Here is a 26631-nt window from a genome sequence, read left to right as displayed (position 1 = left end):
TCTCCACCATCAGGTGCAGGATTACATAGCTAGCACAGCTCTGCATCTCAAAAAGCCTTATTTGATTTCAACCCTTACAGGGACCCCTGTGTGATCCAACTTTGCAAGATTTCACTGGAGGTATAAAATCAAAGTCGGAGACAAGGACTTTTCAGGGTCTTTTGAAAAACTGTTTATTTTGTTTAGACGGTGCTCTTTTATTTCACATCGGTTTTGTAAAGGTGTACTCCCCGATCAGCTGATTGCTATGGCCAATTTAAGTCAGCATTTTTGTCCCTTTTTAAAACTATATCAGTCCATGAAAGTCCAAGGTATTAAAACCTTATGATCAAATTCAAAATTCAATTTTATCACCACCATGACACATTCACACACCACTCCAACCCAGAGGTTTTGTTTAAGCACGTTGTCTTATAATAAAAAAAAGCCAACAGTGAGCCTGCAGACAAATTATTCACAGAAGGATTTCTCAAAGTGCAAACCAGATTGTGTTGGGATAATCAAATCTATAACTCTCAAATGATTCAACACATTAAGAAGTACTTGCATTTGTTCCAAAACATAAATTAATAGAACCATAGACTGTAACCTCTCAAAAGAGTTACCAGCTAGTCCCATTCTTTAGCTCAATCTCGTCAGCCTCCAAATTCATCACTTTCAAATATATGTCCAGCTCTCTTTCTAAATCCCTTGTGGAATTTGTGTTCACCACTCTCCTGGGCAGTGTATTCAAAATTCTACCAACTCTGACTAAAAACGTTTGTCCTCATCTCACTCCTACTCTCTTGCTGACAGTCTTGAAGTTGTGACCCTTACTTACTCGCATACCAACTAGTGGAAACAGTTAAAATTTTTCATTATTATGAACATGTCAATAAGGTCACCTCTTAATCTTCCCTGCTCCAAGGAGACGAAGCCCAATTTCTCCAATCTTTCTTTGCATCATTTTAGCAAATCTCCCTTGTATTCCCTCCAGGACTTTAATATCTTTCCTTAAATAAGATGCGCAGAGCTGGAGACAATACTCCAAACATGGTCTGACCAATGATTTGTGGAGGTGTAACATCACTGCCTTGTTTTCATACTTTACACCTCTTATGTCAACTTAATATATTCTGCAACACACTAATTTAATTTGAAATATATAAGCAAAATAAAATTGTGATTCAGGTAAGATTCATCATAACTTAGCCAGCAAAAAACTGCTTGAATGACAGAGTCAATGCAAGTACAAGTCAGAAGAAACCATGTTTACATTGTGCTCCTCCCTGTGCAGATCGCTCAAATTTTGATAGTGACACTGTTCAGCCCTGTAGTTGTCCAGAAAAGAGGGAGTTCTCATGTCAGAGAACTGAACTAGGTCTGAATTAAGGATTGCAGAAACTTCACCTTTTCAAGCTTCTGTTTATGTATGAGGAACTGCAAATGATAGCAAAGGTAAATAAAAACCGAATTTCCAGCTCAATTTTAATAGAGAACAAGTGGCACACGTTCATAGTCAGTGAAAAACAGCATTAGGATTGGTGTGAATAAATTATTGTTGGAACAAAAAGTAAGCAATATTTGGAAAGACTTGGAGGCGTTTTGTGGAAACAAAAATCTTACAATCATCTCAGAAAACAGAAAGACTGGAAATTCTTGCTCAGTGGATCAGTCAAGATTACCAAAAAAGGTGTGCCCATCCATATCTTTCAGATTATAAAAGTCAAAAATGGATATAAGATTCTCTCTTTCAAGTTGCATATGTACTATATGTTTAGCAGCATAAAGAATGGTTTTGAAAACCCTCCAAATTAACTAGTGCAGTGCAAATTGGGTGATAAAAGCACTAAGTGGCTCTAAAATGAAATTGGTTATGCAGGCCTATGACTGGATTATATTTTCATTGGAACTAGAAAGGGAAGCTGCTTCACATCAACACTGCAGATGTTGGATAAATTCATAGCTGATAGCAATTTTTGTTTCAGACTGGGAAACCATTTTAGCTTTAATTAAAGCAACTCAGCACTTAAAATGCCTAGTGAAAACATGCTTACATTCTGAACACAGTAATATCTGCAACACAAACCTAAAAGAAAGTACATTAAAAATATTGCATGGAAACGTCAAGCACCACACTTCATTAGACAGTGAAAGACAGGCAGAGTTCATTAGTAAAAACTATTGTTGGGCATGCCATTTATAGGCTTTTTTCATGTTCCTTTTATTTCTAATAATTCAATGTGTCCCTTTTTCACATCATTTTCTCTCATATTCCTCATCTCATCTCATCTCTGATGTGGAGATGATGGCATTGGACTGGGGTGGACAAAGCCAGAAGTCACACGACACCAAGTTGTAGTCCAATAAGTTTCTTTAAAATCACAAGTTTTGGACTGCTGCAACTTCATTAAGTGACAAAGGAGCAGCGCTCTGAAAGTTTGTGTTTCTAAATAAACCTGTTGGACTAAAACCTGGTGTCCTGTGACTTATGATTTAATCTCATCTAATTCACCTCAGCTCCTTAGCTCTTAATTCTCCCCCTCCTCTATCCAGTTTACCCTTACTTCATTCTCAAACCTCCTTTGATTTGAGTTTTGATTTCCTTTTTCACCCCATTCCCAATCAGTTTTAGCTAAGAGGAAGAGACAATCACCAAGACTCCAACAATCTCGAGGTAGCTGCAGCATAGTTCACTGGCAATTTCAGCAATCAGGTGGGATTAGTCAGAGCGAAACAGAGAATCTCTTCATATGCTTTTTATAAAAATGCTTGACTTTGTCAACAACTAGTCAGCCACAACCAAGTTTTACATTTGCATAAGATCAAATCAACATGACATAAACTTGCCTTTATTCTTAACCTATAGTTCGTCATGCTCTTGAGATTATTCAGTCAGACCAGAATGCCAAGAACAATGTTCTGCAAATTTCTGGGTTCACCAAATATGAATAGGACAAATGTCACTGAATTTTTAAAAAATTGGCAAGCTAAGTAGAACTCAGCCAGCCTTTGATGGTTCACGGGTCACAGTTTGGATACTGTGATTGAGTCTCTATTATCTTCAAGCAGAGACAATGTTTCCACTTGTACGGGAAACCAGTACGACAGGTCATAAAAGTAAGATAATTGCTAATAGACCCAATAGAGAATTCATCTAAAAATTTATTCACTCAGTGGTTAGAATGTAGAACTTACTACAGTACCACAAAGAATAGTGAAGGTGAACCGTGTGGATGCATTTAAGGGAAAAATATTCAAGTTTCGTTTTATTCCTTCATTGGATGTTCTGGCCAGGCCAGCATTTCTTCTCCAAGTGTCCTGGAGAAGATGGTTGAGAGTTGCCTCCTTAAACCGCTGCAGACCCTGAAGTGTAGGTAGCCCCACAGTATAGTTAAAGGAATTCCAGGAGATTGACTCAGTGACAATGAAGAAATAGTACTTTTCTTTAGCAGGAGAATTCACAGGCAATGGTGCTCCCATATATTTTCTGCCCTTGTACCTCTAGATGGTAGTGGTTACAGGTTGCTATCAATTATTAAAGGAGCCTTGCTGAGTTACTACAATGCATTCTGCAGATGGTACACACTGCTGCTACTGTGATGAAGGGAGTGAACATTGAAGGTGGTTGATGGGCTGCCAATCAAATAGTCTGCCTTGCCTGATGGTGTCAAGTTGTTGATGCTGCACCCATTAAGCCATGTGGAGAGAATTCCATCACACTTCTAAATCGTGTTTTGAAGGGCACACATTACCACGTAATGCCTAGCCTCTAACCTGCTCTTATAACAGTTTTTATGGTTGGTCGGGTTTGGTTTCTGGTCAATGGTAACCCTTGGGATATTCATAGGTCTGAGTGAGAAAGGAATTGCAGAGTGCACTGTCAAGATGGCACTCCAACTGCCCAAGACTAGTTAGAATGACCTGTAGTCTCTGTAATTTCATATTTAGACTGCAAATATGCTATCAATGAATGACAAGAGCCCCAGAAATTATGCTAGTAAGTGCATCCTGGAGCTAAGAAAACAAATGATTGATAACTTAGATTATCAAAAGTAAAACTTACATCTGGCTTCCTGTTGATGGGTGCAGCATGTGCAGGTGTTGAGTTGGCAGTTTTTCCCACTGGAGCATTTCCATTCATAGTGCTCTTGTTTGCAGGTGTCAGCACTCTAAGCGGAGCTGTGCTAACACGATTGGCTCCACCAGCCATGTTTATAACTGGTTGAGAAGCAGGAAGACTTTGGGGCTGAAGCTGTACCACAGCCGACTGAGGGATCACAATTGGTTGACCTAAGATAAGGTAAAAAAGTGATAAACATCATTAACATCAGATTTAGAACACAGGAACCCGACTCTCATGTCCGCTGGTGTACATGTGAAGAGGTTTCATTTAGACTCTAATTAACCTGAAACCATTTTGTAATTAATTAGTCAAATTAACATGAAATAAATCTATCAAAACTTGTAGTTAAAAAAATCTGATCCAATAATCTTATTGATAAATGCTTATCAAATCAGGTCAATGCATTGATGATTGTAGGCAACAGTGGAGCTTATTATCCAAAAGGCTAAACAGAACTCCCAGACTAAAACGATCAAAAAGAGCTGCAAAGCAAAGTACCAAAAACTTATTTCCAGCTAAGCCATACCTTTAACTATGAACCATGCTAATTACCATTTCATGCCTCTGTGATTGCACATTACAATCAGATGTTCTTGTTTCCTTGACATATATTATCGTAATTTGCAAATGTTAATAGTCAAAACTGCAAAAACGTATGACATTTATTTAAGAAACATGGACAAGCACACATAATTAATCTTGACCAACTCTTGTGGTAAAATATCCCTTAATTCATGAAACATTTGCTGCTAAACACACGATGAAACAAGCTCAATGTATTTTCTTTAAAAGGCCAGATTCTGTGTCGATCATACTCAGAGCTTCAAATTTCCCAGCAGGCAAGGTACATATTCACTGCGAAATGAACATTTTTGCAATGGAACACTGTTTTGAAGAGAATCATGTATTTAAGCATTCAGCCCATCCGCAGCACCTTAATTTTAAGAATGAGAATTTAGCAATGAATTTCAAAGAACTCAAATTTCATAAATTCTATAAATTCCCTGTATACAAAATTTCAATTGTTTCCTCTCAGCACAGGTGGAGGCACAGATTTTAAAAATCTTCATGCAATGTCTATGATCAGGAAAAAGAGAACATTAGAAATTTGTTCCTGATAAACTCTAACCATCTAAAGCCATAAACTCAACAACGTAAACAGTCTATTCATTAACAGTAAAGGATTTTGCCAGGGACTGTAATACAGGCTTTTGTTTTCTTTTTGGAACCAATGTATCTAGGTTTGAGCTCCAAACTGACTTTCTGAATTGCAAAAGTTCTTCACACAATTGACCCACATCCATCTCCCTCTATTTTGAAATCCAAATCCAAAGATTCAAATTCAAGGTTTCAACCTGATGTGAAGCTTCATACTAAGGAGATTTACACCAGAATCTCTCAGTGATATAATTCGGACATGACTTCTTGTTTTGTTTTACATCATTTTTTTTTAAACAGAAGCAACTGTTACCTGCACAACTTAAAAACCTAAATTGGACAATTTTGCATATTTTATCAAGTTTAGCTTCTCAACCAACTATCTTTCCCAGTACTCAGCTACATTAAGTTAGCCACATATGAGCACAAAGACTGCTCCCAAGGTTCCAACACTGCGACTTTCATCACAAGGGCTTGTGCCCATGCAGAAAGAGGGAATCTTCTTCTTTTGCTTTCTCTTTTTTTTGTTCACAGGAGGGAGATGTCGCATTTTTTTGTCCATCCTCATTATTCTCAATGTCCATCCTCAAGGCAGTTAAGGGTCAACCATATTGCTATGGGTCTGGAGTCACATGTAAGTCAGACTACATAAGGATGCAGACTTCCTTCTCTGAAAGGAAGTTAGTGAACCACATGGGTCAATGAAAATCAACAAGATCATCATTCGGCCAGCTCTTTATTCCAGACTTTTACTGAATTCAAATTTCTCCATCTGCCATGATGAGATCTGAACCTATGCCCCCAAAGCATAGTCATGGGATTCCAGATTACTGGCCCAGTGTCATAACAATGACGTCACTGCTTCTGCTCTCATTTGGCAATACATAAAATAACAGGATTGAGAGGATACAGTTAAAAGGCAGGGATGGTTTTAAATTGGTTCGGAATTGGTACATGACAACGTTTAGGCACAAGCACTTTGAGTCAGAGGGATGTAGATAGACTGCAGAGCTGAGCTGAGGTGGCAAATGGAATTTAATGCAGAAAAGTGTGAGGTAATTCACTTTGCAAAGAGAAGCAGGAATAAAGAGCACTGGGCTAATGGTAAGATTCTTGGTAGTGTCGATGAGCAGAGAGAGCTTGGTATCCATGGGCATAGATCCTTTAAAGCTATCACGAAGGTTGATAAGGTTGTTAAGGAGGCATACGGTGTGTTAGCTTTTATTAGTAAAAGGATTGAGTTTCGGAGCCACGAGGTCATGCTGCAGCTGCTTAAAATTTTGGTGCGGCCGCATTTGGAGTATTGCATACAGTTCTGACCACCTCATTATAGGAAGGATAATGCAAGCTTTGAAAAGAATGCAGAGGAGATTTACTAGGATGTTGCCTGGTATGGAGGGAAGGTCTTATGAGGAAAGGCTGAAGGACTTGAGGCTATTTTTGAGAGAGAGAAGAAGGTTGAGAGGTGACCTAATTGAGACATATAAGATAATCAGAGGGTTAGATCGGGTGGACAGCGAGACATCGGGTGGATAGTGATAGCTAGCACGAGGAGACATAGCTTTAATAGAGGGGTGTAGATATAGGATAGAAGTCAGAGGTAGTTTCTTTACTCAGAGAATGTGGAACAGACTGCCTGCAACAGTAGACTCGCCAACTTCAAGGGCACTTAAATGATTATTGGATAAACATATGGATGAAAATGGAATACTGTAGGATAGGTAGGCTTCAGGTTGGTTCCACAGCTTGGCGCAACATCAAAAGCCAAAGGGCCTGTACTGTGCTGAGATTTTCTATGTTCTAACCTGAGCAGTGATGATTCCAATTCAAAGCACACAAATATTTTTCAATTTAGAAGTAGTCATGGATCTTCATAGTTAAGTAACAGATTGACCATGTGGAGAAGTGAATCAAAAAAATCAGATCATACCGATATGACCGGACACTAAATACGCAAGCTAACTTCAATATACATCCACAACTCAAATATTTAGGCATAGGCCTTTTCACTCTCTACAAATGCATGCACTTGACTGACAACCTAAACACCAGTCAGAATAATTTATGAATGAGAGTTACAGGAGTGGTGAAATGTATTTGAACCATATAAATTAAGTGCCTGAAGAGGAGGCTGTTGTTTCAATTGATGTATTGACTGAGACACGTCTGACCTTTTAAATTTGCTAGATTTTCAAACAGCAACCATATCCAGTTCAATATTCTGCAGACTCTTGAATTACCTTATGGCCCCCAGATGGAAAACCGTTCCCTTATCCCTGACTCTGAAAGTCTTGGAATGTTAAGATTTACTTATTGTCCATCTTCCAAGCCATTCTTTTGAATAATTAGAAATTGTATGAAACCCATGAGATTCAGTCCATTTGTGCCTGAGTTTTGACAAGTGCAAGGTGCTGCATTTTGGGAAAGCAAATCTGAACAGGACTTATACACTTAAAGGTAAGGTCCTAGGGAGTGTTGCTGAACAAAGAGACCTTGGAGTGCAGGTTCATAGCTCCTTCAAAGTGGAGTCGCAGGTAGATAGGATAGTGCAGAAGGGGTTTCATATGCTTTCTTTTATTGGTCAGAGTACTGAGTACAGGAGTTAGGAGGTCATGTTGCAGCTGTCCAGGAGATTGGTTAGGCCACTGTTGGAATATCGCGTGCAATTTTGGTCTCCTTCCTATCGGAAAGATGTTGTGAAACTTGAAAGGGTTCAGAAAAGATTTACAAGAATGTTGCCAGGGTTGGAGGATTTGAGCTACAGGGAAAGGCTGGGGTTGGGGGATCCAGAACTAGAGGGCATAGGTTTAGGGTGAGAGGGGAAAGATATAAAAGAGACCTAAGGGGCAACTTTTTCATGCAGAGGGTGGTACATGTATGGAATGAGCTGCCAGAGAAAGTAGAGGAGGTTGGTACAATTGGAACATTTAAGAGTCACTTGGGTGGGTATATGAATAGGAAGGGTTTGGAGGGTTATGGTCCGGGTGCTGGCAAGTGGGACTAGATTGGGTTGGAACACCTGGTCGGCATGGACAGGTTGGACCGAAGGGTCTGCTTCCATGCTGTACATCTCTATGAGTCTGAGTAAGCATATTTTCCAATTCACTTTCAAATATATGTAAGCTATGCAATGAAGGTTTCTATATTCACACTTGTCTGCATTAAATTCTTGGAGGTTGATATATCCGAAGAGACATCCTGCCGTTACAATCCTTAATGTGTCCTTCTCCTAAAGCAGATTACAAGTATTCATGGGTCTACAATTTTGGTACATGCTTAGAAGCCCTTTTTAATAGGCTAATGGGAAAAGGCAAGCTCATGCCTTACAGGCTCCATGAATCTAGAAAAAGTGACCCCAGTCTAAAAGCAGCTTCAGAAATACATACAAACAGAGTTGCATAGATGTATCCTCCCATTTGCTTTGCCAAAAATCATTAATCAGAATATTTCCCAATTGGCTGCATGACCTTGTGTTACTGACCAGCAAGAGTCACAGGATAATCATCAAGATGAGAATCATGGCCAATCAACACAACCAAAAGCAGAAATGTCAATGTTGACATAACTCTTGGTATAATGCATAACACTCCAGGAATTCGAGACAGAATTTAAGACCTATATGGATTAAAGTGGTCTGTATTAACCAGCATACTGTAATTAGTTGAGACATATTTTATGTTTTTATCTCTGATTTTAAATATGGACATGTTCCAGTCTTAGGGTCCCAAATAATACAAGTAATTTCAACCCAGTCTATACACTTAGCTTAATATCTTGAAATCAACCATTCCTCGAATGAGAAAGCAGCCTATGGTCTGGCAAGATTACGGCAACTTAACATTTACTGGTTTTTATTCCTGGTTTTGAGCTTGATAGCTTCTTCACTGAAGATTCACTAATCGGCAGCAAAAAGTTTCCTTCTCACAGGAATAATTACACACCTCTGGAGCAAATGGGACTTGAACCCAGTACCACTGCAACACAAGAGCCCTACCTTAATGTTCATGCTCCGACAATTAGTAGCCATCATCCGTCATCTTAACTTAAATCAAGGTATTGCTTAACATGATTAACCATATTAACGTATTTAATCAATTATGCATCGGATTTGGACAACATTGCCCCAGTGTAAAGGTAAGACACCGCTTAAAAAGTAATTGTGGTCATGAGTCTCAAAACATATAAAAAAAAAATCAAACTGTTAGTTTAAGATCTGTTGCAAGGCACTTCCCTCAGCACCTCAAGTGGCACTTCAATGGATATCCAAACTAGATATCCCACAGTTAGCTTTTCTCATCAACCCAAAATTGTGGTGGTACTATGCTAGTACTGACAGTGCAGAAATATCAGCCACTTTCATACTGAGAAGACCAAGGTCACTGCGGCAGTGCAAGCCTCCTATTCTCTGGTCTCTATGCACCATCTCAAGTCTCTACCCATCCTTTTCTTCACAGCCACCTAAACCAGACCACTTACATTCTTGATGTCACACTTAACACGATGCACTTGCAAGCAGAGATCTATTTCATCACCTGTATTCTTGATTTACATGCAGGCATGGTTGACCAACAGATGGAATCCTCATTCATGTATTGGATCCCCCAGACTTGACAATTCCAATGCTTTCTGGACCAATGTCCCACTTCCCGTAAGCCTGGATCATCTGATACTTCAATTTGTGTCTTTGAATCCTCAGTATGTGCAATACATCAGGCAACCCAGAGCATCCTCACCAATGGCCAACATTAAGTTTTATGGCTTTTTATACAGCACTGGTTAAAATTTTGCATTTTCAAAATTCATGTTCGTGCTTGTCAAGATTGATGATTTGCATTTCCTTGAATTTGTAAATATTGAGCAAAGTTTAAAATCTGAAAGGAATTTTATAAGCAGATACAGATCCAAATCAATGGTCACAATTAGCAATCTATTGACACTTTTACAACTGAATGACTTACACCACAATTTCATTAATTCTTACAGACAAGCAGTTTCTCCTGGCAGAACCTATGGCAGAAAATGTGAAATCTGGATGCACGAAATTACACTGAATTCAAGAGAGTTATACACAAACATATCTTTAGGCTGATCTGATCCCGAACACACTTTATGCTCCATACAGGTCGATATGCTATAAAGAGCTTATCATTAACACAAATTTGTTTTAACATGATCGACGAGTTGGGGGCACTGTCTCGAAAGCACAAACTTTTAAAATGTGTGTTGGTTGTAATGCGATTACATCGCCAACACTTTAAGTTCTGTTTCAGAAGTGCGATTTTTCTATTATGCAGGGTTGCACAAGAACACAACCATCGTCATAGAAGAATTACCCGAACAAGGTTCCTCCAAACCAATCTGCGAAATATTCTATCCCTGTCAGCTCAACATGCTCGTCTAATTTCCCCTTAAATAGATCTGTTATCTAACTCAGCAAATCCAGTGATAACAAGCTCCACTTTTTCACCACTGTTTGATTGAAGAAATTTCTCCCAAATTCCTTATTATAATGTTAATGATCTTATCTTGATAAACCCACGTTATGCACTTCACCACAAAGTGTTTGACATCCACCTTAACAAACAACTTCAAAATTTTCAAGACCTCCATCAGTTCATCGCTGGGCCTTTTTTTGACAAATGAGCTGAGACTGTACTTTTTTGCTATGATCTCATAATTGCTGTCATCCTCATCAATACGTTTTGCACATTTCTCCTCTGCTTCTTAAACATGTGCCCACTGTTTGGTAATTCTCCCAGTGTTGTAACCAAATTGGTCTGAATCACATCAGTCAATCCCGATTTGTCTCTTGAACACAATGGAAACAAGGATCTTTTTGTCAGCTGAGGTGAATGTTAATAGCTGCACAACCAGTGTACCTTTGCCTCCCATGGGTACCTTGTTTATCTGATGTCTTTGGGACGTATACAGTACATTCCACTACGAAGACTGATGCAAAATATTGCTTTATCTGTAATTTTCCTGTTCCTCATTATTAATTCCAGACTGCATCCTCCAAGTCCCAAATTTATTTTAGTTGCTCGCTTTTCATATACTCAGAAGCTCTTGCTGTTTGCTTTTATATTTCTCATCAATTTACTTTTATAATCAATTTTCTCCTCCTTTATTAGTTTCTTAGTGATCTCCTAGAACTCCCAATCCAGTAGGCTATTTTATATAGTATTGCATGCCTCAGTTTTTGATTGGTTGCCTTCCTTGACTATCTTTGTTAACCACTGGTACTCATCCTTTTTTTGACTGGATTAAATTTTTGTTTCGCATTATGAAATATCTGCTTTTATGTCAGCAACTGCTCATTCATTCAGTTTCCACTTAATCTATCTTCCCAGCTTGCATCAGAAAACTCTTTCTTCATACCTCTCCAATTGTCCTAATTTACTTTTAATTTGAAGACTCTGGTTTGAGACCAGAGTTATTCTCCCTCAAACTGGATTTGAAATTCCACCATGTTGTGATCACTACTGCCTTATCTTAGGTCACTATTAGCCCTCCAAAAAATCTGATTGTCTGGAAGGAATAGATTTGATATTGACCAATCACAGACCAAACTGTCTACTTATTGACCAACAAGAAAATCTACATCTACAAGTTCATGCAACAATTTTAAACAGGTGTGTATTAAAATTCTTGAATTCTCAATTTTACCAGAGATGACTTCAGTTCGAATGTTTCTCGATTGGTAATTCTCCCATGTTACCATGAATATCTTTTATAGTTTGGCCAGCGACCATATTGACTGACTAAACTTTCCCCACTTAAGAAACATGTTTGAAATGGCCAAGTTTGGTATGAGGAAGCATAATCCATTTTTTTTAAACCATCAAAAACACTCAGTGCCTCTCTTATCTGCTTTCAGTATCCAATACCAATAATTTGATTGCATTAATGAAAATAGATGCTGCTCTGGTTAATTATCATTGCAAATTGTTTTGCTTTATTTGTATTGATGTAAACACTTCTGCAGCAAAATTCTGCATGTGAATCTCTGAACAAAATTACTGAAGTATAGTCAATCAGATCTCTCGAGAGATTCTGGAGATGCTGCAAAGGGCATTTTAAGTATACTCTGACCAAGGATGTACTCCTTATCAAACAATAATCTTTACAACTTGTAGCCAGGCTTTGGAGAGAGAAAAATATCAAACACTCCAAATAAAATGACTTAAAGCACTTGCCAGTGAACTTATGCTCTCTATTGAGGGGTACTCATTGCTTTCAAGTCCCTTTTGAACTCATTGTTAATAACTATTCATTTCTATAAACAAGATTACCTGGAATGCATTCTTCATTTGTTTAGAATTTTGCAGTTAGGCCATATTCCTGGGCATCACAATTGAAGGAAAGGCATGCAAGTTAGGAGAGAACATGCAGCAAGATACCGAGTGTCCAGCTGGTGTATCGGGTAAAATCCATTCAATGCATCTCACGTTAAATTTGTTTCAGGAACAGGTCTCACAAGTGTTTGGCCACAGTTGTCAGGAAGGTCACCACATCAAGTTGAACCTATACCCAGACATTTCTCATACAACTTGAATTGTCCCCTTAATACTTTTCTCAAAAGGGATAGTTGTTGCTTTTTATTTAATGTTTTTGTGTAGTCTGCAGATAGCTTGGACAGAACTATGCCAGGAAAGTCTAAACAACTGCCTTCAGGGCAAGACTGTGGACATTTTGTCAGCAAGTTAGCACAGCAGAGACTCTATAATTGCTGGCATATACAAAATGTACTCCAGGATACTATAAAACTATGTCCACAATCACAAAGATGCATTTGTTTCAAAACATATGGTACTTACCAGAAGGAACCGGACAGATTTTTACTGGTTGTTGTTTTAAAACAGATACCACATTTTGAACCGGGTGAAGAATAATCGTTTTTCCAGCGAGTGTTGGGCTAGACTGTGACACAGATAATGCTGGAATGAGGATGGGCTTCGGTTGAATCGGTTTCTGTTTTGAAATATTTGACGTGACATTCACTGTAACAGAGGAACACAGGTTTCTAATTCCGGTACAAATAATTACTAGTTATCGAAACTGTAACATGATTTTACATGTAGAGCACTAAAGCTAATCCCAGCAACTCTGGTACAAAATGTACAGAATGCATAATGCTTCATGGTTGATTTTGTTGGGCTGAGTTTGACACCTTTTCCATAGTTTTCCAAGACTGAAGTCTACAAGCTATCAAGAAATAAACGAAAGTCAACTAAAAAATCTTAATTATCTGTTTCTTTTGAACAAAAGAGGCACAAGTCAATAATCTTCTTCAAATCATGTAATTTAAGAAGATGCATCAATAATTATCTTCGATGGAGATTCAAAAGATTCTGGAAGAGTCCCTGCAGATTGGAGGGTAACTAATGTTACTCCAATATTCAAAAAACGGAGGTAGAGAAAAACCAGGGAATTATAGACCAGTAAGCCCAACATCAGTAGTGGGGAAAATTCTCTAATGTATTATGAAGGAGTTTATGGCGGAGCATTTAGAAAGCAGTGGTAGAATCAGAGTCAGCACTAATTTATAAAGGGGAAATTATGCTTCATAAATGTGTTGGATTCTATGAAGATGTAACTCATAGAGTTGACCGGAGGAGCCAATCAATGTGGTATACGTGGACCGTCAGAAAGCATTGACAATATTGTGCAAGATTTATTGGAAGGATGCTTGGCAGATTGGAGGCCTGTGACTAGTGGAGTGTCTCAAAGGTCGGTGCTGGGCCCATTACTGTTTGTTAGCTATATTAATGATTGGATGAGAATGCACAAGGAATAATTAGTAAGTTTGCTAATTACACTAAAATAGGAATTAATGTGGTGAGGAAGGTTATCAGAAATTGTAGCAGGACCTTGATCAGCTGGGGAAGTGAGCCGATAAATGGCAAATGGAATTTAATATACATAATTGTGAGGTCTTGCATTTTGGAAAGTCAAATCAAGGTACAGGTTTCATGGTGAATGGTTGGGCCTTAACGTGTGTACTGGAGCAGAGGGACCTTGGATTTCAGGTTCACCGTTCTCTGAAAGTCGAGTCACAGGTGGACAAGGCAGCGATGGCAGTTTCTGGCACCCTGGCCTTCATCAGTCAGGGCACTGAGTATAGAAATTGGGAAGTTATGTTGCACTTGTACAGGACCTTGGTGAGGCCGCACTTGGAGTATTGTGTTCAGTTTTGGTTACCTTGCTACAGAAGGATGTTATTAAACTGAAAAGAGTGGAGCAAAAATTTACAAGGAAGTTGCCTGGACACAATGGGCTGAGTTACAGGGACAGGTTGGACAAGCTCGGACGTTTTTCTTTAGTTTAGGAGATTGAGGGGGAACACTATGGAAATGCATAAGATCAAGAGAGGCATGAATAGGGTGAATGCACTATCTTTTTCCCAGGGTTGGGGAATAGAGGACTAGAGGGCATCAGTTTAAAGTTAGAGGAGAAAGGATAAAAGAGAACCTGAGGAGCAACGTTCTTACACAGAGGGCGGTATGCCATGTGGAATGAGCTGCCACTGGATGCGGTTGAAGCGGGTACACAACAACATTTAGAAGACATTTGGATAAATACATGGATAGGAAAGAATTAGAAGGATATGGGCCAAGTGCAGGGAAATGGGGTCAGCGTGGACAGACATTTTGGTCGGCATGGACCAGTTTGGGCCTGTCCCCGTGCTGTAGGACTCTATGACTCTGAGCGAGGTCGGTGGGGGGGATATTCAGAGACTTATAAAATTCTAATAGAACTGGACAGGGTAGATGCAGGAAGCATTTTCCTGATGGTGGGTATGTCCAGAACCAGGGGTCACAGTTTGAGGTTTCAGAGTGGGCCATTTAGGACTGAGATGAGGAGACATTTCTTCACCCAAAAAATGATGAGCCAGTGGAATTCATTACCAGAAGAAGTAGTTGATGTCAAAACATTGAATGCATTCAAGAGGCAGCTAGATTTAGTACGTGGGGCGAATGGGATCAAAGGTTAATGAGAAAAAGCAGGATTAGGCCACCGTGTCGGACAATCAGCCATAATCGTGAATGATGGAGCAAGCTCAAAGGGCTGAATGGCCTCTTCTTATGTTTCTATGACATTTTTGATCGATAAAATTAAACCAAGATGAGTAATACTTGCAGCTACCATTTCCAATTCACATAATTTTGCAATGTACCCCTAGCTTCCAATAGGAAATAAATTATGCAAATAACTGGATGATACAGAGAGAATAGTTTTGGCTTAATAAAACAGAATCCAACAGTGCTTTACATGGTCTCATTAGAAATCACCTTAAGTAAAACGTAGTTATGATACCTGGTACAGACTCTTCACACTTAACTTCAAGGGAGCTTGTCACCTTTGACTCTCTTGATGGAGAAGAACAATCACTGGTCTTACTCCATGGTGAAACTGGAGAAGACTGACATGATAAGGTGTACAGTAGTTCTTCCTATTTTGAGTAAAATAGGGAAGTTACAGTCAGAACTACAAGTAGTATAAACCTTGGTGCGAATTCTGTAAATACCAACTTACTATTTCAAAGTAATTTATTATATATGCAAAATCCTGGGAGATTGGAAAGATGAAGTAAATGCAAATTCTCTTTTCAATCACGAAGAACATTGTATACTTTAATATTAGCATGACAAAAAAAGTCAATGATAATGAGAGGTTGCAAAGAAAACATGAACTTGCTGTCTCTCCAGAGATGTTGCTATATACTGCCAGCATTTAACATTCTACTTCTAATAATTATGCGGATGTATTTTCTTTGTGTCACACACTATCAGTTTACCAAATCAAAGTATCAATGATCACAAACATTTTCTGACTTCAAGTTTTTCATTTCCCTCTTAACCTCCCGTAAAAGCAGCATGGTTATCAACTGAAGAGTTCACTCATGAACGAGAACAATTGTAAGCATGGAGAGCATTCAGCCAGTTTGCAAATCAAAGGATAAAAATGCAGATACATAGTACAATTCATGATCTCAGAACATCTCAAAACACTTTGCAGACAATGATATACTTTTGAAATTCATAACTGGCATGGCAGGTAATGTCAAAGAGTGTGGTGCTGGAAAAGCACAGCTGTTCAGGCAGCATCAGAGAAGCAGGAGAATCGACGTTTCAGGCATAAGCCAGTCATCAGGAATGAGGCTTGTGGGCCAAAGAGGCAGAGAGATAAATGGGAAGCGGGTGGGGCTGGGGAGAGGTAGCTGGCAATACTATAGGTAGATGAAGCTGGGGGTGAAAATGATAGGTCGGAGAGAAGGGTGGATCGGATAGGTGAGAAGGAAGATGGATAGGTAGGACCATTTAAGAGAGTGGCGCTGAGATGGAAGATTGGGACTGGGGAAACTGGTGAAATCCACATTGATCCCATGTGGTTGGATGGTCCCAAGGCAGAAGATGAGGCATTTTTCATCCAGGCGTTGGGTAGTTAGGGTTTGGTGATGGAGGAAGCCTAGGACCTGCATGTCCTTGGGGGAGTGAGTGGGAGAATTAAGGTGTTCACCCACATGCCAGTGAGGGTTGGTCAGTGCGGGTGTCCCAGAGATGTTCTCTGAAATGATCCGCTAGATGGCATCCTGTCTCTCCAACATAGAGGAGATTATACTGGGTGGAACAGATGCAGTAGATAACCTTTGTGGAAGTACAGGTAAATTTCTGTCGGAAGTGGAAGGATCCTTTGGGGCCTTGGATGGAGGTGAGGGACTCGGTGTGGGCACAGGTTTTGCACTTCCTGCAATGGCAGGGGAAGGTGCCAGGAGGGAGGGTGGGTTGGGGGGGGGGGGGGGGGGGGGGGGGTGGACCTGACAAGGGAGTTGCGGAGGGAATAGTCTCTCCAAAATGCAGATGAGAGTGGTGAGGGAAATATATCTCTTGTGGTAGGGTCTGTTTGTAGGTGGCGGAAATGGCAGAGGATGATGCGGTGTATCCAGAGGTTGTTGGGGTGGAAGTTCTGTCCTTTGTTTTGAGTGGTCTGGCTTAGGCTCTAACATTTTTAAGCAGGCAGCCCAGACCATAACTTTGCAATTTGTTTCGGTAAGTATACAGTGAAAGTCACTCGGACTAAGTTAGCCAGGTTGACTACCAAGTTTTAAAACAGACAAAAATTTATTCACAAAAGTATGCAATGAAACACAAAGAACAGAAAAAAAGAACCCCTACAGAACTCAGTCTATCCAAATGAGACTTCAATTATGCTCTTCCGAATATATACAACAGTCCCAATAAGCAAACCCCTTAACCATAGTAAAAATGAAACAAAGGCTTACAGGTCGAAGTTAAAAGGGCAGAAGGAGAGAGAGTGAGTTTCACAGCCAGTGTCCACATAGCCCACAGCTGAACTCCCCAACTAGTTCTGGACTGAACTGCTCAGCTAGAGAGGTGGCTACACCCCCCTGATTTATACAGATTATTTGTAAAAATATAAAATCTTTGGCCTAAAGACTCATCTGTTTACTTATAAACAAAAAGGCCTTTCATCTCTGTAGCAAACCCAGCCTTTATGGAGCCCAGTCTGTTTTACGACCCCTCTGAAAAAAAAAGCTAAGTAGTATCCTTGAGAAAAGGATCAGCTTTTAGAGAAAAGGACCAGCTTGTGACACCTTGTTACAATTGGAGGGTTGGGGTTCAAGGGTGGAAGTATAGGGAGTGGAGGAGATGCGTTGGAGGGCATTGTTGACCATGTGGGAGGGGAAATTCCGGTCTTTGAAGGAGGAGGCTATCTGGGATGTCCTATGGTGGAATTGGTCCTTGTGGTAGCAGATGCGACTGAGGCGGAGGAATTAGGAATAAGGGATAGCATATTTACAGGAGGCAGGGTGGGAGGATGTGTACTCCAAGTAGCTGTGGGAGTGAGTAGGTTTGTCGTGGATTTACATGTTGAGTCGGTTGCTGGATATGGAGATGGAGAGGTCTAGGAAGTGGAGGGAGGTGTCGGAGATGGTCCAGGTTAATGTGAGAGCAGGGTGAAAGATGTTGGTGAAGTTGATGAACTGCTCAACCTCCTAGTGGGAGCATGAGGTAGCGCTGATATAGTTATCATTGTAGTGGAGAAAAAGTGGGGAATGGTAGTTGTGGAAGATGGACTGTTCCATGTACCTGACGAAGAGACAGGCATAGCTGGGGCCCATGCGGGTGTCCATGGCTACCCCTTTGGTTTGGAGGAAGTGGGAGGATTGGAAGTTGTTGTTGAGGGTGAGAACCAGTTCAAGGAGTCGAATGAGAATGTCAATGGAAGGGTACTAGTTGGGTCGATGTGAGAGGAAGAAACGGAGGGTTGAAGGCCTTTGTCTTGGTGGATAAGCTTTACATAAATGACTGCATAATCAGAGCAACTGAGGAATAAGTATTTGCCAGGACATCAGGGAAACTTCTAGTTCTCCATCGAAAAGCATAGTGCGATGTTATAACAAGGCAAGAGTGTCCATTTCACAACTTCTCTGAATGACAAAATCTTTGGCCATGCCCAATAAAGTACAAGCTAAGAGTATCCACCCAGTCTCTGGACTGAGTCTTCAGCTTTCAACCACTTGGTTCAGAGGTACAAAGGCACTCGCTCTGAACTATGGCTCTTCACCCAAAAATGAAAGACTGGGAAAGACAGCCAGAATAAAACACAATCTTGTCAGGGATACAGAACAGCCAAGTTGAGAGTAGACAAATTAAATTTTAACAAAACAGAAGGCGGCAGGAAACATTGATTGAAAACAATGAGACTTTGACTGAAAGTGGTAAAAGGATGCGAGACAAGGAGGAGAACCAGATGATGAAACATTGATGCTTGTAAACATCTTGGAAATCCAAAAGAAGATTGTGTAGTTGGGGTAAACATAATCCCAACTACATACAGCACTTTAACAATGCTTCTTTACATTATTTCAAACATAGCAGCTCACTTTGCACATTTGATCACTTTAAATAAATCTACCCATCTTTTTGATTAGTGATATGAAAGGAGCTTTAACCCAAATGTTAGCCTTTTCATCAGCATTATAAGTTCCATTCACTAACCATTTAAAACAATATCATTCTTTGTTGTGCAATCAGGCACATGAAATGACAGACACGTTAAATACTTCATATCATCTCCAAAGTACAGGAAAGGAATGATATAAGAAAAACCAAAACTAAATCAAGGTAGGAGTTTGCTTGATTTCATACAAGCAAATAAATATTGTAAATGGAGAAAATGTAACTAAAGAGAAGGTAGAACTCCAAGACTTAATAGTGCAGAGAAGCAGTGATAATATCACTGGACAGTAATCCCTGTGATCCCACAGTCTGGGAAATGGACTCAAACACTACTTTGGTAGATGGTTGGAATTTCATATCAATTACTAAATCTGTGATATAAATGACCATGAAACAATCACTGATTGTTGTAATAATCTATCTGGTTCATTTACTTTTTTTTTGAGCTGAGTAGGGGGACATGCTGCTTTTCTCAGCTTTGGCCTACAAGTGATACTGAACCCAATGCAATGTGGTTGACTCTAGCTTCTGAAATGGCGTAACAAGGGCAACAGATATCAGCCTTTCTGTTCACACCAACATCCAATGAAAGAATAAAGAAAGAAACTGCATTGTAATAAAGGGTGAAGAAATTCTAGATGTCCAAGCCATATAATCTTTGAAAACTATTTATGTTGAATTGCTTTTTTTGGATAGGAGGGCAGTAAATAACTCATGGAGAATTCCCATAAGCTGTTGGTTTAGACTGAAGAGGTGAGCAATTTAAAATATGCTACTTGATCAAATATGGATTTTACAGAATCACAGAATTGTTCATTCACAGGAGGCCATTCAGCGCATCATGCCTATAGCAGTACTTTTACCTAGAGTAATTTTCCTGCCTTTTCCCAATATCCCTGCATTGCATTTCTATCCAAATAATAATTCAATGCCCTCTTGAATGCCTCAGTTGAAACTGGGTCCACCACATTTCCAGGCAGTGCAGTTCATGTTAGATTCCCTACAGTATGGAAACGGGCCAAATGGCCCAACAAGTCCACATCCAACCCTCTGAAGAGTAACCCACCCAGACCAATTTCCCTCTGACTAATGCACCTAACACTATGGGCAATTTAGCATGGCCAATTCACCTGACCTGCATAGCTTTGGAGCACCCGGAGGAAACCCACACAGACACGGGGAGAGTGTGCAAACTCCACACAGACAGTAGCCAGAGGCTGGAATTGAACCTGTGTCCCTGGCGTTGTGAGGCAGCAGTGCTAACCACTGAGCACAGTGCCACCCCATAATATCTTAAATACTTAATGTGTGAAAAAACGTTCTCACATTATCATTGCTCCACTTGCACATCACTTCAAATCTTTTTCCTTTTATGATCAGGAACAGCTTCTCCCCGTCAACTCTGTCCAACCTGGTCATGACAAATCTTCACTCAGTCTTTTCCTCTCCCAGGAGAACAGTCCCAATATCTTTAATCTATCACAGAACCAAAATTTCTCATTCCTCAAACCCATTCTTGTAAATCATTTTGCACCATTTCTAATACATTGACAGGGACATTTAAGCAACTCTTGGATAGGCATATGGAAGAAAGTACAATGAAGGGTATGTAGGTTAGTCTAATCTTCAAGTCGGATAAAAAGGCCAACACAACATAGAGGGCCAAAAGGCCTCTCCTGTGCTGTACTGTTCTATGTGGCGCCCACAATTGTACACAATACCGTAGTAGAGTTCTAATAGGTGTTCTGTACAAGTGCAACATGACCTCCCTGTTCTTGTACACTAGGCTCCTATTAATAAAACCAAGAGTAGCATCTGCTTTATTTGCTCATCTCCAGCTGTCCTGTCATCTTCAATGATCTGTGCACACATCCCCAAGTCCCTCAGCTCTTGCACTCCCTTTAATAAATTGTACCTCCCATTTTATGGATGTCTTTCAATGTTCTTCCAACCAGAATATAGCATCTCACACTTCTCTGCATTGAGCCTCATCTGCCAACCAGCCACCCGCTCCACCAACTTGTCAATGTTGTTCTGGATTTGTATGTGGTCCTGAATTTGTAGTGGGTAACTCAAGTCTTAGTAATGCAGTCAAATCTTTTGATGGCACTGTTACAAAAAATGGATACAGTTCACTCATTTCCTGTTGGGAAGTGAGGAATAAAGTGGTGACACGCTGTTGCATTTATTGACTTTTAGAAGATATGTATTGAGATTATACATCAGAAACTTGGCAATAATACTTATACATAAAACTGCCAGCAACCTGTTACTTAGGTAGTTAGGTAATTCATTCAGAAATCAGAGAAAGAAAGTCAAGATGACAGAAAACCATTTTAACCGAGAGGTGGTATAGTGGTAATATGTACCAGTAACCCAGAACCTCAGGTTAATTAACTTAAATCCCACCAGAGCCAATAATTAGATTAGAATTCAAGAAAACTTTGGAATTGATTAGATTAGATTCCTCTACAGTGTGGAAACAGGCCCTTCGGCCCAACAAGTCCACACCAACACTCCGAAGAGTAACCCACCCAGACCCATTTCCATCTGACTAATGCATTTAACACTATGGGCAATTTAGCATGGCCAATTCACCTGACCTGCACATCTTTGGACTGTGGGAGGAAATCGGAGCACCCGGAGGAAACCCACTCAGACACGGAGAGAATGTGCAAAGTCCACACAGTCGCCCGAGGCTGGAATCGAACCTGGGTGCCTGTTGCTGCGAGGCAACAGTGCTAACCACTAGTTGAATGGCTGCTGTCCACTGTTACAAAAAATGGATACAGTTCACTCATTTCCTGTTGGGAAGGAAATCTCCCATCCTTATCTGATAGGGCCAACGTGAAATTCCAAATCCACAAAATTTGAAGTTAGGTCAATTGCAAGTTTCAACAGAAACTTTGTTCAGCAAAGATATTCACAGAGTTATAGAGATGTACCGCACAGAAACAGACCCTTCAATCCAAATTGTCCATGCCGAACAGATATCTTAAACTAAACTAGTCCCATTTCACAGCACTTGGCCCATATCCCTTCCTATTCATATATCCATCCAGATGTCTTTCAAATGTTGTAATTGTACCAGACTCCACCACTTCTTCCGGCAGTTCATTTCATACACGCACCATCCTCTGCATGAAAAAGCTGCCCCTTAGGACCCTTTTAAATCTTTCCCACTTCACCCTAAACCTATGCCCTCTAGCTCTGGACTCCCCCATCCCAGGAAAAAAGACCTTTTGTCTATCTACCCATGTCCCACATGATTATATAAACCTCTATAGGGTCACCTCTCTGCCTCCCACACTCCAGGGAAAACAGCCCCAGTCTATTCAGCCTCTCCCTAAAGCTAAGGGTTCAGGGTTATGAAACAAAAATGAGTAGATAAAGTAAGATAAAGATCAATTACAATCTAATGGAATGTTGAAACAGTGCAGAGATAAATGATCTACTCCTATCCTACTTCCCTGCTTTCTTGCCAGAGTTTTCTTTCACTCAATAGAACAATAGTACATCATAGTTCAATAAGTCAGTGGTGCGCCCCATGAACCACGATTTGAAACTCACATTCTTCAGCAAAATATTGCAGACTCAAATGAATCTTTTAAAATATTGTGGTTTGTGACTGTTCTCAGCAGCCAAAACAAATCAAGACTCAGCCCAGCATCCAAAAAAACTGCTTACGTTTTGCAAAATTGAATCTGAAGAAGTCATTGAACAGCTCGAAGCTGGAGACTGAGGCTCAGACATGATCTGCGTGCCTGCAGAAAAGGACAAAAAATATACATCATTCACATGAACACATTGACAACTTTGCAAATCATTTCTTCCACCAAAGTTTTGTGATTGTGCATAACAACTTGGTAAGCGAATTCAATTAATAAGTAACTTACCTTGAACAAAACAAATTCCTGCTCATAGAAACAGAGTCATACACTATGGAAACAGACCCTTTGGTCTAACCAGTCCACACCGACCATGTTCCCAAACTAAACTCGTCCCACCTGCCTGTAGTTTGCCCATGTCCCTCCAAACCTTTCGTATTCATGAACTTATCCAAATATCAATTAAAACGTTCTAACTGCATGAGTATCCACCATTTTCTCTGGCAGTTCATGCTTCACACAAACCTTTCAGTAAAAATGTTGCCCCTTCTGTCCTTTTTAAAACTTTCTCCTCTCACTTTAAAAGTATGCCCCCTTGTGTTGAATTCCCCTACCCTAGGGAAAAGATCCTTGTCATTCACCTTATCTACACTCCTTATGATTTTATAAACCTCAACCTCCAACGCTCCAGTGAAAAAAGTTCCAGCCTTGCCAGTCTATTTTTATATCTGAAACCCTCCATTCCTAGCAACATGTTTGTAAATCTTTTCTGAACCCTCTCCAGTTTACTAATATCCTTCCTCTAACTGGGTGACCAGAACTGCACACAGTGCTCCAGACGATCTTTTAATTGAATTACACTCAGTGAATTAACATTTTATCTTGGGCAGACACAAATATTGTCAGTTTTTACTCACCAAGCTGATTATAAATAAATTCATCTCCAATCAGTTTCCAATGAAGTACACATTCACGAAAGTCATTTTAAGCTCATTAATGTCTATATCAATGTCTTAGATGTAGAGAGCAAATGTATGGTAGCAAAATTTGGCAGTTACACCAACGTAGACTGAAAATTGAATTGTCAACAGGAGTTGAAGAGTCTACAAAGCTATATAGGTGGATTCAGTGAGTGGGCAAAAAAAGTTGGCAGATGGAAGATTACGTAGGAAATGCGAACTCGTCCAGTTTGGCAGCAAGTTTCCTATTTAAATAGAGATTGCAGAACTTGGGTTAGTACAATCAGATCTGGGTGCCCTGGTAGATGAATCACAAAAGGTTTGTGAGTACAACAAGTGATTTGGACAATGTATGGGCTGTATCTTTTTACTTCTGGGTTTTTTAATCCAACACATTGAAATGAAAAAGAACTGTTTTTAACATTAGTGTTTTGTAAGGGTACTACATGTTTGAAAAGCAAGTAAACTGACTTCCAATGCAATCATCATGTAAACAACTGAACATGCAGTATCTAATGTTTAAGTTGCAGACAAAGAGGGGCCAGAGGCTTCTGTTTTCAGATGCAGCTGAGTGGTGACAAAAAGTTAAGTGTTCTGTGGATAGTAACCTTTATCTGTGACAGAGAACATTTGTTTGCCAAGAACTGCGAGATTGGTTCTCAGATAGTTGAGCAGCCTAGTGCTGGAAACAAAGTAAAGAGACACAGAGTGAGATGGGGAAAGGAAGTGTGCTGACTTTGTCCATGCCGAGAAACTGCTTGTTCTTTGCAGCCAAAAACCCAGTTTAAACCTGAAGAAAATCAGTAATCCTTCCAACAGCATTTGCTGTAACCTGTGACTTTTGAATTGATAAGTCAGAGACAGGGACATTTTTCAAGTGAAAGTTCATGTGGAATGCTTACAAACTCAGAAACATCCAGAGACAGACATCGGAAGAAGAAAGGGTCTCATCACCCAAAGAAGAACCATCTCCACCTCAACATCAAAACTGGGAAGCAAACACCACCGAACTAATTTTCTAGTTTTTTTTATCTCCGCCAATAAATCTATTTTCACCTATTTATCTGTGTGCATATGTAAGGGGGAGTTTAAAAGGGATTAAGTGTTTTAGTTAGCAGTGTCAATGGTTTAGATCTGCTTACTATAGTCCAATTACTCGGAATAAATAATAATTCTCGGTTAGTACAGAAATCTGATGTGTTTTCTATCAAACTGAAAGACAGGTAAATTGTAATGCTGTGCATACTTCAAAAAAAATCTTCAACATTTGATATGATTCCTTGAATTCTCCAGAAATCAGTAGAGGCTGTACTTATTCAAGATCAAATTTGACAGGTTTTTACAAGAGACAATAAAATCAGTGAGTATGGCAGAAAGAGAAGTGGAGTTGACCCAACACTGGAATCATCCGAGATCTAACTGAATGGTGGAGCAGACTCAAAATGCCAAAGAGCTTACTCTTGCTCTTAAGGTCTCACTAGACAGTTCTGCACTCAAATACCAAGACTGTACTATGCCATTACAATCATGTATCAAAGCAGACATGTTAAAAAAAAAATTTTGTATCATACATCTAAAATTCAAGTTTAAGGACTGCCCATTATTACCCAGTTTCTACTGTCCATCCTCCATTTGCCTCCTCCAAATCTGTCCCTTGCCTTTTCAGACGTGGTGGGTCTCTGTAGAAATGAGTGTGAGCTTCTCACCTTGTATTCAGAAATTCATATTTTCAATCAAATCATGCTCAGTCACTGTAAATGATGAGTAAAAGATACCTGGAGACATGTTGCATGTTGGTCCCCAAGGATCATCATCCCAAGGTGAGACTTCCAAACTGAAGTCAATTTCCATGTCCATATCCTATTGAAGTAAAAACAGAAGGGAAACTTTACATTTTCGCACAACACAAGTTTTCAACCTGCCACCATGAATGCAGACAATTCCAATAACTCTACATTCCTTACCTGCAAAATGGACTTCAAAGCTTTTTTGAACGTGTAAGATATTGTATCCAATGTTAAATCAACATCATCCACTAAATTAAGTTGTCATTTTTTAACTAAACTTGGCTTTTTGGCCCAGTAGTTTCAATTCTTTACTGTTATAAAGTAAGTCACTTCATCAAAATAGAACAAAAATATCCCAATATAGACTGAGAAAAACACTGACTCTTGAACCCCTACCAACTCCATGACATCAGGTGAAACATGTGCAAGGAAACCTTTGGGTGATCATCACCTATTGCTCCAGCTCAACTAATTAACCAGCACTCCTTCTTGAAAGCCAACTGGAAGAAACACAGAGTTGCAAAGGCACAAAGTTCTGGGATGAGGGACTTCAATGGGCATTACCTAAAATGGATCTGTAACACAACTACTGAATGAGTTTGCCAAGTTCCAAACGGCATAATTGCTCCACTGGCTATGTGGCAGGGTATAGGGTAAACAACAATTAAAAACCTTATTTAACCTGACTGTCATCAATCCAGAGAGGCATCTGTCTATGACAGCATTAGTACAAGTGATCACAGCGCATTCCTTGTGGAAATGAAGGCCCATCTTCATATTGAGGATACCTTCATCGTGTTGTGTGGTTCTACTATTGTCCCGCTTCCCCTCCCAGTCAAAGTAAAACGCTCACAGACATAGTGTAGTTTTACCTCCTTCATCTTTATCCCGGGCCCTGGAAGAAGAAAGAACGATCACCCACATGCACAGAGACAGGAGTTCACGGTTTTCTCTGGAATAGCAGTTTCTTAATGAATTATATAGACATTTTACAGGGAGGACCATCCAGATAAGACAACATACATGTTG

At 39.8% G+C, this 26631-nt stretch overlaps 1 protein-coding gene across 1 annotated transcript in view; it reads right to left on the bottom strand.

Annotated features, from left to right (window-relative positions):
• The window catches only part of atf6 (activating transcription factor 6), a 338902-nt gene that overhangs the window by 291016 nt on the left and 21255 nt on the right, over window positions 1-26631 (bottom strand). The window contains exons 3-7 of the mRNA XM_043699998.2: window positions 25591-25675; window positions 22936-23012; window positions 15581-15716; window positions 13081-13263; window positions 4046-4272 (exon numbers count right to left, since the gene is read on the bottom strand). Of these exons, the coding sequence (XP_043555933.2) occupies window positions 4046-4272; window positions 13081-13263; window positions 15581-15716; window positions 22936-23012; window positions 25591-25675 (708 nt within the window). The remainder of the gene's footprint in view (window positions 1-4045; window positions 4273-13080; window positions 13264-15580; window positions 15717-22935; window positions 23013-25590; window positions 25676-26631) is intronic.

This window comes from Chiloscyllium plagiosum, unplaced genomic scaffold, assembly GCF_037043375.1.
Source record: "Chiloscyllium plagiosum isolate Xiang-an unplaced genomic scaffold, Cpla_swu_hap1 HiC_scaffold_9, whole genome shotgun sequence".
NCBI lineage: Eukaryota > Metazoa > Chordata > Chondrichthyes > Orectolobiformes > Hemiscylliidae > Chiloscyllium > Chiloscyllium plagiosum.
Note: the sequence above shows the minus strand (reverse complement) of the source record. Positions and strands in the feature narration are given on the sequence as shown.